Genomic DNA, 13,530 nt, shown 5'->3' with positions numbered 1-13,530 from the left:
ACAAAGTATACAAAGCATCCACCCTAAAAGAAAGGAGAAGAACAACAGAAGGAAGATCAAAGCCAGGTTCAAGCGAAAGTCACGCCTGCCATTGATGGTGAATCAATCCAAACCAAAGGCAGCGGACACACAGGATCTATAGACTTTGAATCCAAAACTAAAAGCGTAAAAAAGAAGGGTGAGATAAGAGACTTTGGGTTAACATTCTCTGCCAACATGAGCCAGCCACTCTGCTGATTAATTTTAACAAGCAGAATGAAGCAAATTCCATGAACTAACATAGGGAAAAATCCTATAAAGCGGAACTCGAAGACGAGAGACTTTGAGTCTATGGTTCGCTGCAGCCTCCAGGAGCATCAGGCATCTGACCCCAGAACTCAGCTCCACTCTTGTACAGAGTACCGGCCATATTCTGTCAAACAACTTAGGCCTGGTAACTATAATATCTACAGAAACTTGTATGAAGATTGTGTGAATGGATATATATATGTAATCATAGAATAAGTACAACACATTGTTTGCTGTTATCTTTTTATTTTATTATGGTATTAAAAAATATAATGTGACAAAATTTTGTCCCTTTAAGATCCTGCTAGTTTTTATTGGTAAAACAAACTACACACTCTGGCAGTCCTCAACGTGACAAGAAACTGACCGAAACTCTGTGACTCTTTAAAAACATCTGGTTTCTAATTTTCACTCTATCCAAATACTACACCAGCAACAGTAATCCATAGGCCTTTATAACAAATAATGTTCCTTCCATCTTCTCTATATATCATTTCCTGCTTTATACTTCCTGTCGCTCTAAATAGTTGGTAAGGATCTTCTGGCTACTAAGCGCATATGTACACTACAGCTATGTTAACAAGAATATGTTGCTTAACAGGGGTGTGAATAAACCACCCCCTCAGCTACATAAGTTACACGGACATAAGCCGGGCATGGGCAGCGATACGCTCACACGTGGCCTGGAAGTAGTTTAAACGATGGGGGTTCCTCCCACTTAGAGCAGCTAATTAAGAGAGCTAACAGGCAAGCATAGGGCGTATTGGTCGCAGCTGCACCTGTAAAACTCTCTAAAACTCGATAGCGCCTCAGTCTTGGTTCTATCTGGAGATTTGCCAGGACAATAGTAACCACGGCACTGTTGAGAGTCGGATTCTGGTTAACTCAGGACTTACTCTTGGCAGCGCAACGCACGCCGACTCTTGGGTCCACATATACACCCCATACATTAGTTATAAAGAGAAATATCGTGTGCTAATTTACTAGGCAATACGAGACTAGTACCACCATTTGATATCTTTTAATAAATTTCACCCACGAGAGCTATTCTAGGAGGGGAGTGGGGTGTAAGCGAAGATGAGTAGGAATAAATACTACTATTATACAGAAGAGGAAACATAAGCACAGATGTTAAATGCTGCCAAGGCCCACACGGTTCATACGGCAAAAGCACAGGAATAGACAATCAGATTCCTGGGGCAAATGGAGAGAAGAGCGACACGAGCGGAGGCGAGACTGGCGAAAGCACTAGAGGAATGCCGCGCGCTTATCCCTGTAGGAGACCTCTCACACGCCACGACCAGCTGCTAAGGCCACACCGGCGAGAGACACACTAACACCCTCCAAATTAGACAGCGAGATATAATTATATACTAGCAGAGAACGAGCCGCGATCTCACCAACTAGCGACCATGCACGAGCAGTCCTACAGCACACGAAGGATATGAGCGCCGGCGCGGAGCACGACAGAGTCCACCCTTCACACCTTGGCCAGGAATGGAACCAGGAATCCTGGTCCCAGCCTCCCTCACTCTAACCACTAGACTCTCTGTGCAGCCCCACGCTAGTCTAGCACTGTGCTGTGTTCTCTTGGGTCAGCTGCATAAATATGAGGAGAATTATACGGAGGCCCTGGAGGGTTTTCCCGTGCGGCAGCCCTTGCGCATGCCCCCACAGTGCCAGGAGCAGCTTTCTGGATTTCCTGAGGCACTCACAGCCTCTTGAAGAACAAGTAGAGCATCTCTCCTCTCCCTGCCCTCAACCCAGCCTGGCCTAAACTAGGGGACATGTCCAGTCAAGTGACGCGGCTTGCCTCTCCCCTTCCTCCCTGCAGTGCAAAGTGAAGGTTAAAGAAGCTGCAGAGCCATAGCGGGAAACCTGCCGCCCATCCACCTGGCCCTTGGTGGGCGGTCCAGGGAGTCCCGGCGGGTGGCCTAGGAGCATCGGCTCCCTGAGCGCCTTACAGCCGGGTGTGACACTGGGGCTGTAGTGCTGGTCAGGGTGTCATCAGCCCAACCACGACGAGAAGGTGCCCTTGTGATACCACCTGTCCATCCATCTTTCTGTAATTCTTTTCTGTTGATGTTGCCTATCGCTCCTGCGTCCGTCTGTCATCCTGAGCTATGTTCATCACGTCCATACTGCTGTCCCATCTGTCAGTCCCTGAGCCCTGTTTCATCATCCATCCTGCTGTCCATCTGTCAGTCCTCGAGCTATGTCCATCCTCTGTCATCCTGAGCTCGATTCACCCACTGGTTTCTCAGTCTGTAACACCCATCCACCATTCTCTAGCAAATACCATGTGCCTTCCACATCCAATCTATGCATCTCAGCACATCCGTCCGTCCCCTCAACCACTTGTCCATCACCTTACTCACACCTCGCCTGGTTTCTGCAGCACGTCGGCTTGAGGACTCCCAAAGGGCCCCTGTTATGGCTGTCACTGTCTATAACACGGGTCCAGAGCTGGGTGTGCTTATTTGCGACTCAGTAGCCATCCCGACCTCACCACCGCATCACCACATCCCAGCACCAGGGCAAGGTGAGTGTGCCCGGGTCCTCCTGCCCAAAGGCTAGTTACTGGAGGATCCTGGGCCTGCCTGCAGGAGAAGGGATAGGAAGTCACCAGAGAACAGTTGATACAGAACCTTTAGCCCTTCTTCAAGTTTAAGGGTTAAATCCCATCCTTTCCTCATGCCCCTCCCTCCACCTGTTTCTTTACACCCGCCACTACGCTGGCCTGCGGGGGCGGTGACTCCACACCTTCCTGTCTGCTATGTGCATCACTTCCTGTGTGAAGCTTTAGACCTCAGTTACAGGACACAGATCCGGCGGCCTTCCTCACAGCACGGTGGGGCTGTTCATTTCACACCCCCTTTAAAATGTGATAGAGGAAATACCTTTAAACAGGGGGAGAGGGTTGCAATCACTACCCGAATATCACCCCATGTCCACGAAGCAGAAGCCCACTAGCTGTCCAAGCAGGGAAAGAGTTAATTTTTATAACTGTTGATGGAGACTGGCACCCTGCTTCCTCACTAGAGTCACATCTCAGTCCTTTCTGCAGGAAGGTGGAGGACAACACACTTCAAAGGATACTGTACACAGCTCGCCTAGGGATTTGGCTCTGACACCTGTTTTGGGGGCACCCAGACCCCTAGGCAGGTTTGGAAACCTCAGCACATGAAATGAAAAATCACCATCAGTAGGAGAATACAGTGAAGTGCTATGCTTTATAGATGAGTGAGGAAATTCAATCCATGATGTGGCGAACATTCATCATTAGGAATTCAGAGCTAACACCTCTTCTGAACTGACTTCTCTGCTCCAGCGGTACCCCCAAGAGCTCTCCTTCCTGGGATCCGTGTGGAGACCCCACTCCTGCTGGGGTGAACGCAAGACGCAGGGACTGGCACCCAGGCGGCAGCTACTGATGCTACTGCAGAGCATGATGCCCCTGGAGAGGGAATGTGCAAAGGTAGCTTCTTGCCCCCGATGCGGCTGCTGGAGGGTCGGACTTGTCCTGCTGTCTGCTGCCCCCTGGTGGATCCCATGCGTATAATGGCTTAAGAGGCTTGCGCCGGCAGGAGATTTCCAACTGGTATTGGGGCAAAGGATGGGACTGAGAATGGGTGATCCCCCCCACGCCCTACAAAGAGGGACAGTTATAATTCCTTACCCACTCAGCATGTTATCTCTCCCATGGCAATGAGCTCTATCCAGGCTCTGCCCCTGGGTACCCCAACAAACACTCCAATGGGCTGAATCCCAGGTGTGAAGAAATTGCACCTTGGACGGAGACCCTAACCAAGCCCACATGCCTCCTTCAGCAGCACCTGTGCCCTGCCCCTTTCTCCTCCTCTCCTTTCCATCACTCCCCTCCATCTCCTTCCCAGGACTGGAATCACTGGCCCCAGATCCCCTCGCTTGTCTGGCTTTATGAACATGGGAAACAGTCAAAGTGATTAAGGGTGTTTTATAGGTGCCTAGTGGTTTGGGTCGGACTTTTTTAAGGCCCTTTCACAGCAGGTCTGGCCCGGGGCCCTGCTCTCTATGGGACGGGAACAGGTCTGGCACGGGTGCCCTGCTCTCTGCTGTACAGAGCAGTGTCGGCCCGGGCCCTGCTCTCTGTGCAAAGGCCAGGGCCCTGCTCTCTTGTGTACAGAGGAGTGGCCCAGGTCCTGATCTCTGTGTAATACAGAGCGGTTCTGGCCCGGGGGCCCTGCCCTCTGTGTGTACGGAACGGGTCTGGCCCGAGGCCCTGCTCTCTGTGGTGTACAGAATGGTCCTGGCACCGGGGCCCTGCTCGTCTGTGTTAACAAGCGGGTCTGACCCAGGGCACTCTCTGTGTGTACAGAGTGGAATCTGCCCGGGCCCTGCTGTCTGTGTGTACAGAGCGAGCGTGGCCCGGGCCCTGCTGCTGTGTGTGTACAGAGCGGAGTTCTGGCCCTGGGACCCTGCTCTCTGTGTGTACAGAGCGAGTGTGGTCAAGCCCCTGCTCTGTGTGTACAGACGAGTGTGTGCCCGGGAGGCCCCTGCCTGTGTGTGTACAGAGCGGGTCTGGCCCGGGGCCCTGCTCTCCTGTGTGTGTAACAGGCGGTGGTATATTTATTTTGAAGGTTGTTTTGTTTTATAATTTATACATTTAAGGTTTGTTTTTTTCTTTTGTAATGAATAAAATCTGTTTACGATCGAGGTTCATGGGTCGGGAGTCTCTCAGTGATCCATCCCCCCTACACAACACCTGTCTGTCTGTTTCTTTAACTACTGTTTCGATATCCCCAAGTTTCGATTATTTCTCTCGGGAAGGCAAGTGGAGATGCCAGCCCTGAATTAGCTCTGACTCTGAGCAGCCGGTCAATCCTCGGACTAGGCCAGCCCGCATAGTCCAGAGGAAAGCTACGCAGCTAGAAGAGGTGACTTGGGCAGGTCACAGAGAGTTTTACACAGGATAGACACGAGTGGCTGGTCCATGTCGTCGCTCAGGCTCCTGGGGCTCAGGCTGGGGCTGTATCCTGTGGGAGATAGGACCCTGTGAGATTGGAGGGTCCAGCTATCTATGCTTGTAAACATACCCTTTATATACTCCAAAACCTCCTCAGCCGCCTGCCTAGACCGGGGGTCCCCTAAAACTGCGTCAGTGGCTGCGCCAGTCCCTCAGTCCTGACCCTTGCTCACTAAGCCCTGGAGGAGAACGCTCCTGCATGAATCTGGAGCAGCAATTTCCTCACCTTTTTCATGACGGTTTCCCTAGAGTTTTGAAATGGCATATGTAGACCCCTTTGGAAATTTCGAGTGCACGCATGGAGTCCCCATTGGCAATCTATCGTCTTATATATAGCTGGATTCTGGTCAGTCTGTTTTCAGCTAAGTATTTGCGGACCCCGAGATATAGTCCCGTACCCCTCCCCTAGCATAGTTGAGCACTTATGGGATGGGGAGAGCCAGTTGAGATCCTCACTCTATGGCCCTGCCTATGGGTGATTGTGGGGTGGGAACATTCCTGATCCGTGTCTTTTCTCAACCTCCTATGGGTGTCGAATAAACCAAACAGATGTGAGCTGGTGGGACTGACTCTATAGGCCAGGGCATCCATCGAGGGGGAAAGTCCAGGCTCAAGTCGAGCCAAGGCTGCCGTCATACAAGAGCGGAACAGCCGAGACCAAGGCCAGCCCCCTGCGCGCCCAGCACCCCTGCATGGTAGGAGACCTGCAGACAAATATCCTGGAAGTTCCTTAGTGGACAGCCCCAAAGATCCACCCAGCTGCCCACAGACAGCTTCCCCATCTCAGCTTTGGGAGCGGCAGTGATTCCTTCTTTGGTTCCCTGGCTGGGCCAAACTCTGGAGGAGGCTTGTCCATTCCCTGCAGGGCGCAGTGTTCTCCGCGCCGAATCGCAGCAATACAGGCCAGCCTTTCCAAACCAAGGGGGCCCTTTATTCAGTCCTCTGGCTGCATGCCACCAGGCTTTGGGTAGTAAGAGGGATCAGGCTTGGGTTACAGAAGTTCCTGTAGTAAGAGCTGGGGGTTGTTTCACTGTTGTCTAGGTCTTCAGCCGTTGGTAGTTGAACTTCACCTCATCAGGACAGGCTGGGGCTGGATGTTGATTTTATCATCCATACATGCCTCATTCACACATCTAAACTAACTAATAAGATTACAGCAGGGTTTGCAAAAATGAAGGTTGGAGGAAGCTTTTACAAAATGGAGTGAGTGTTTTAAAATGGGGTTTGAATTACAATATGGCAAACAGTGAACAGAAGTTACAATGCAGGCAAGTGTAGTGAATTGTGAACAGAAGTTACATTAATAAAGTGAACAATTAAAAACAATTTCATTTATCAGTTCTACAAGTTGATAAGAATCTCTTCACCAGTTTGAATGTTCAGAGTTGCACACATTTACTTTTTCAGCTTTAAAAATAATAAGGCTTATCTGTGCATGGCAAACTCGAATACCTGAACTTTAAAATCTGAAACTTTCTCTGTGGTTACTCACTGCTGAAGACTAGTTTCCTGACATTTTTAATGGAAATATGGACTACATTAAAAAAAATTATAAACTACTGAAAAATTCCTTCTGCTGTGTGCAGTACAGAACTTCTAATTTAAGGGATATTTTATTATTTAAGTGACTGACACATTGTAATGGGATACTGGCCTTTTAAGGCCAGAGGAGGTAGTTATCTTGTTCCATGTGTCCAGGGAGGCCTTGAAGTCATCATTTGGAGAGAGGAAGTCGGTTCTGGGAAGTCACTTTCTGAGAGAGGGAAGATATAGGAAAAAAGTCCAGATTACTGTTCCTTTAACAGTCGTTGGACCAGGAGTCTTGTAGAGTGGGCGAGACAAGGCTTCTCTTTCTTCCGATTGGCACAGGTGTTTGGGATAACCTGGGAAGGGTCAAGGAGTGGTCAGGTGATTGGGGGTGCAGGTGACTCAAAAGAGAGGGCCCAAGCCCAGTCAGGGAAAGAGCCATTTAAGCTAGTTGCTAAGGAAAAAGCTTAGCCTCAGTGCCTACCCTGGAGGAGAACTGCAGAAGGGAAAGCTAAGGTTGAAAAAAAACAAAACACCTAGCATCAGGAAGACGGGGAGGCTGTGAAAGCCCCTGAACTTAAGGGGACAAGAGTTGAAGCTAGGGAGGACAGGACTTAAAGGACACAGTCCCTTGAGGAAGGGCTGTCAAATCCTGGACTTCGAGACGTGAGAACAGCGGCTCTCTAGAGAGGTGGATGGTGCTTTTTGCCGGAAGCTGGGAATGAGCAACAGGGAATGAATCACTTGATGATTACCTATTCTGTTCATTCCCTCTGGAGCACCTAGTATTGGCCACTGCTGGAGGACAGGATACTGACCTATATGGACCTTTGGTCTGACCCAGTGTAAAGGTGCACGGCCGAGGCTCGACCCTCCCTGGGGAGGAGGGGAGCCACACCGACCTCGGTACATGTCCTCTGAGTCAGCCCGTCTTCAGGGTTGGGCGACTTTGCACAGTTGCTTGGGGCTCCAGCCGTCTGCTATAGGTCGGGGCTGTCATAGCTTCCTACTCAGATTTGAACCTTAGCGTTCATAAACTGAGAAGCTAGCATGAACCCTCTAAGCTTAATTACCAGCTTAGATCTGATATCGCTGCCACCAGCCAAAAATTCCAGTGTCTTAGCTCACTCTGGTCTCCCCAAAACCTTCCCTGGGGGACCACAAGACTCAGAGGCCCTGAGTCTCACACGAAAGGGAAAACAATCTTCTCCCCTTGTCTCCTCTCTCTCATCCCCAGCTCCCCCTCTCTGGGTTATCCTGGGCGATACTGTACTTAACTCCTTGAATGCAAAACAGAGAGGGCAATTTACCTCCCCCCCTCCTTCTTCCCCTGAGGCTGCACAGATTCACCCTCCGTAAATCTAACACAGGATTTCCTTCCCTTCGTTCCTTAGCCTACCCAGAGAAAACTCAAACAGGTCTTAAAAAGAAAGCTTTGTATAAAAAGAAAGAAAAACACATAAACATGATTTCTGCATCAAGGTGACAATACACAGGGCTATTGCTTATAAGAAAATATATGAATAAACAGCCTTATTCAAAAAAAAAATACAATTTAACATTCCAGCAAACTACACACATGTAAATACAAAAAAACAATAAAAGCTTACTGTCTTTTCTACCTTTGTACTCACAACTTGGAAACTGAAGATTAGAAGCTTGAAGATAGAAAGATCTCATAGCCGAGAGAGAGCACAGAACAGCGAGACACACACAAAAGACACCCCCCCAAAACTTCCCTCCCTGAGCTTTTAAAAATCCAGTTTTCTGATTGGCCCTCTGGTCAGGTGTGTGGTTCTCTTTGTTAACCCTTTACAGGTGAAAGAAACATTAACCCTTAGCTATCTGTTTATGACAGGGGCAACAAGTACAAAGTTAGAGGCTCAGACCCTTGTGGCTCAGGGTGAGCAGTCACCACTAGACTTGATGGCCTCCTTAGACCAGGGAGAGGGGGATTCTGCCACCTGGGTACAGGTGGCAGGGGGAATGTAGGCACATCCACTCCACTGCGTTCCAGCCCGGGGCCCTAGTAGCGGCTATCACCACTGACGGTCAGTGGGGTTCCTGGCCGCAACACACTGACATGGGTTCCGGCATACCTGCAGTCTGACTGGGATCAGCTGCCCCCAGGCTACTTCCAATCTCCCCCTCTGGGTCTACCTGACCTGTGGCATCAGCCCCTGGGAAGTCTAGTAGCATGGGCTCCCGCCGGCCAGGGCTGGGCGGTAGATCTAGCAGTACCTCTGGGAAGTCCAGCCAGGCCTGCTCCAAGGGTTCCTCAGGGTAGCAGCAGGGACAGGGCAGCTCCAGCAGCTCCTCGTCATAGCAGGCACGGGAAAGCTCTGGCCAGTCAGGGCAACAGCCCTGGGCCTCAGCAGTTTCCCAATCACAATCTCCCTGTGGCAGGTCTGCTCCCAACAGCAGCTGGGCTCCAACTGAATGCTGACGGCCCGCTTTTATACTTCTGGGTCGCCTCCTAACCCTCTGAGGGGCGGGCTCACTGCTCTGTGGCCCTGCCCCCTTAGGTGTCTGACGGGACTCGACCCTCCCTGGGGAGGAGGGGAGCCACACCGCCTCGCTACACCCAGTATGGCCATTCTTCTGTTCTTCTTAATAAATTAGACCCTGGGAGAATGGGCATATTACCCTAAACACTTCTTGCTACAAGTAAGTTATTTCTGGGGACCACAGAGGGAAACTGATGTAGAGCCTCTGCAACACCACCCCAGGCCACGAATGGGCACCTGGGAATGACATCCATTTATATATACAACCACTACAATAGGAGTGTTGGATAATGACATATATGCACTTTTTGATGTTTTACTGCATAATTTAATAGCTGCATATGCTTAATATACTTTTTGAAAGCATATGAGAAATCAGTAGAGAGAGAGTAATTGCTGCCTTTTGTTTTCCTTAAGTACACTGCTACCTTGATATAACACCACCCAATATAATACAAATTTGGATATAATGTGGTAAAGGAGTGCTCCGGAGGGTTGGGGCTGCTCACTCTGGTGCATCAAAGCAAGTTCAATATAACGTGGTTTCACCTATAAGGTGATAAAATTTTTTTGGCTCCCAAGGACAGCATTGTATTGAGGTAGAGATGTATCTACAAAATTAGGTAACTAAAGTCACTAAAAGGTTATGAAATGAAAAAGTTCTTCTAGGAATTTAAGATTGTTCAGATTACACTTGTAGGCCCAAATTGCAACTTGATGCAGGCATGTGTAGCTCCTGTTGTCTTCAGTGGGAGATGCTGCTGAACGTTTCCAGTTAGTCTATTAATTACACCTTGCTGTTTATAAAGGTTTCTAACTTTTGTTTTTCTTTGACTACTACCTATCTTTGCAACTTTTACTTTTTTTGTCGAATTGGTTTATACCCATTTTATAAATGGTACACTGAGCCACTGGGAGGGTGACCTGCTGCTAGCTTCCTGTCACCCTGGGGAAAGCTGGAACTAGAATCCCCTCCCCCTAGACTCCCCTCCCCTTAGCTAACACTCTTTAGCTTATAGCTAAGAATGAAGTATGAGTGGGAGCCACGTGCATACTTTTGGTAAGAGGCACAGTATCAGACACTCAAGAGTCAAGCAGCACCAAGTGGACCTCACTCCCCACCTTGCAAAACTGAAAGGTGCCTAAAACACCACTGAGACTTCAGGCCCCATTTTGGATCAGTACAATCATCATGGGATAATCCCATGGAGCAAGAGGAGGTAAAAGTCCGAGCAATTACTCTTGGGGGCAGGAGGCAACTAGAGTTGCCAATTGTGGTTTGCCGTTTTCCTGGAGATTCCATCACATAGTATAATGTTTAATTAACGAGTATTCTTTCATTCCTGGAGACTCCAGGACAATCCTGGAGGGTTAGCAACCATAGAGGCGACTGTTTTAAACCAGCCTGGCCAGTCACACTCTGCGAGCAGCGGGCAGAACCGGCTCCGCCCGGCAGTTAGGGATCTGCGGGGCGGGGCTGTGGGCGGTACTAGAGGGAGGGGCTCTGTGGGGGAGGGGAGAGGTCAGTCGCTCCCTTGCAGGCGTCCAGACAATGGGGGAAATGGAATGTCGCCACCGGAACTGAATCCGTGCAGCCTCTTCACACATTCCTCCGCTCCGGAAGTGGATGCGGCTGCCGCCGTGGCCGGTCTCAAGGGCAGAGAGCGGGCTCTAGAGTGGCTTTGTCCGGATCTCTGCGCCCCGGAAGGGGTGTGAGGCGTAAGGTTCCGAGCGTCCTGCTGGGGTCAGGGACTCTTTTCCGAGTTGGAGGCGGAGGGGCACCGTGTCCTTTGCTTCCGGCGGAGGGATTTTCTCGGTACACGTAACTTCCGGTCGAGGCAGAGTCAGAGAGGAGGAGGAAAAAAACCCCCCGAAGGGGAAACAAAAACAAACGGGAGGAGCCGCCGCGGCGGGCACCTGGGACCCCGGCTTGGCCAGCGAGCCCGGGCCCCTCCCCAGCTGCAGCCGGGGCCCGTAGGATGCGCCTCAGCCGCCGGCCCGGCTGGTCCTGGCTGTGACCCGTCCCCGGTAGCAGAGGAGAAGGAGCCCGTAGCCCCCGTCCCCGGCTGTTCCTGCGGAGCCGGTGCCCCCCGCGCCGCCATGTCGGGGGGCGGCGGGTCGCGTTACGCGGCGGAGTTCGTGCCCCCGCCCGAATGTCCCGTGTTCGAGCCCAGCTGGGAGGAGTTCAGCGACCCGCTCGGCTTCATCGGCCGGATCCGCGGCCTGGCCGAGAAAACCGGTATCTGCAAGATCCGGCCCCCCAAGGTACCGTGCGGAGGGGGGACTGGTCACGCCCACGAGCAGAAAGGGCTTGAGGTGACTCTGGGGGGAGCCGGGCCCCCAGGGGTCCCATTTCCTGCGATTTCTCCCTAGTAGGTGTGAGAGGCCCCGAGGGCACCTCGCCGTCGCCCGGGGTCTTTGCTCAGCCTCGGGAGGCGGCTCCCGGTTCTCCGGCTTCGTGAGGCCGGGAGCAGCCACGGACGCTCCGGCATTTGCACTGCGGCCGGGGCGAAGTTGGCCTTTGGGTGCCCGACAGCCCCGCAGGTGATACTTGGGAGAGCCTTTCGCCGCTGTGTGCGATGTAAAAGGCAGCTGAAGTAATATGTCTGATAATGATGCAAAACTCTTCTCTCCCCGCCGCCCCCCCCCCCCCCGGAAAAAAAACATGGCTGGGATTTAAAGCCCTTCCGCTTGTGTTGCCTTTCGGGTAGCAGATCAGTAAACTATGGTGTCTGTGTCAGGGACACGCAGTTTCTATGTGTTTTTTGAGCTGCAGAAACAGAATTGTGATAAGCCCGTGGATACATTAATACTGGTGAATAATTGTACTCATTGCTGATGTCTGACACTTCATTGATCTGTTACTCTTCAAAATAACATTTGTTTGGATCTTAAACTTGCAAAGGTGGCTCACATGAAAACTGTAGTTGATTCTTTAGAGGGGAAGAAGGATTTTCCATTCTAACATACTACTAGGTATAAACATATTTCTGTAATTATCATTAGAACTGTCAGTGATCTGTTTTCAAACACGAAAATTGGTATTTGTGTATTGTAGTTTAAAAAATATGAGCCTAAAAACTAGGTCAGAGTAGCCAGATTATATCTGCAGCATTATTTTATGACAACTTGCCCTGCAGAGGCTTCTAGTAAATGCAGCAGCATCTCAGTGGAATGCACTTGAAACGATTTCACATTACAATACAATTCTCAGGTGCAGACAAGAATAAATCAACTTTAAAATAAAGTAGCAAAAATAAAAAGATTAAAATGGTTGAGGGAGGAAGGAGAGGAGAACCCACAGAGCTGGTGTAGCAGTGAAGGTAATAGTGGCAGAAACTATTGCTTACATTTTGTGTTCTTCAGGCTTTTTCCTTCTGATTTCCTGGAATCTGCTTAGTTGGCTTTGTGACATGGTGAAAGCTAGGCTTTAAAGGAGCTACCCTTTCTAAACTAAGCAGAATCCTTTGGCTTGATTGTGGAATCCAGGAGATCTGAAGAAACCATTCAAGATTCTGTCAAGTAAAACAGCTTGTGATTATTATTTTTTTTGCAGCTGAACTCTTGGTTTTGGCTTTGTATGATTGATTATCAGGTTGCATTGCAGTGATTTTCAAGTTGAACAGTTGGGTTCAGTTTAAAATCTGCAGTAATAATTAGATGAAACACTTTACACTAATCTTACTTATTCATTATTCCTCTCTGTTGTTTGAAGTCGCACATATTTTATAGCCCTGATCAGGACCTTTAAGTGCTACTGTACTACAAATAATGAACAATTTTTAGTTTGTCAGCTGGAATATCGTATTCTCATTTTATTGTAGATATGCTGTATAATTTCTTAAATGTTTCTTAAAGTACTAGAAAACGTATTTTGCTTCCTTGGAAGTTAACACCAAATCTGAATAACAAAGTTGGGTTGCACTGAGTTTTTTCTGCCGTTTGACTTTTTTGGCCTGTGATGCTGTAAGATCCCATTTAAGAGAGTTAAATTTCTCATCTTTATTACATGTTTAGCTCCCTTCACATCCATATGTGCCAGCATCTCTGCCTCAAGCGCTATAGTTGATTTGAAGTTAGTTGCTTTTATTAGACTTTGAAATATCCAGGGTTTACAGACCTTTTTTAAAAACCCTAATAAGTGGTAGCCCCACCATATAGTTCTGTCCTTGAAAGCCTCCCCTATGTTCTAACTCAGTCTAA

The 13,530-nt window shown here is 49.5% G+C and overlaps 1 protein-coding gene across 4 annotated transcripts in view; it reads left to right on the top strand.

The window, feature by feature from the left end:
• Nucleotides 1–10,856: 10,856 nt before the first annotated feature.
• Nucleotides 10,857–13,530, top strand: part of KDM5A (lysine demethylase 5A) — a 91,057-nt gene continuing 88,383 nt past the window's right edge. For 2 of the 4 annotated variants that reach the window (XM_032796737.2, XM_075069432.1), the window contains exon 1: nucleotides 10,857–11,592. In XM_032796737.2, coding sequence (XP_032652628.1) covers nucleotides 11,428–11,592 — 165 coding nt within the window. In that variant the 5' untranslated portion in view covers nucleotides 10,857–11,427. The remainder of the gene's footprint in view (nucleotides 11,593–13,530) is intronic. The other 2 variants (XM_032796739.2, XM_032796738.2) reach the window with 2 other exon arrangements.

The sequence above is a fragment of the Chelonoidis abingdonii genome, chromosome 1, assembly GCF_003597395.2.
Source record: "Chelonoidis abingdonii isolate Lonesome George chromosome 1, CheloAbing_2.0, whole genome shotgun sequence".
In the NCBI taxonomy this organism is placed as follows: Eukaryota; Metazoa; Chordata; order Testudines; family Testudinidae; genus Chelonoidis; species Chelonoidis abingdonii.
Note: the sequence above shows the minus strand (reverse complement) of the source record. Positions and strands in the feature narration are given on the sequence as shown.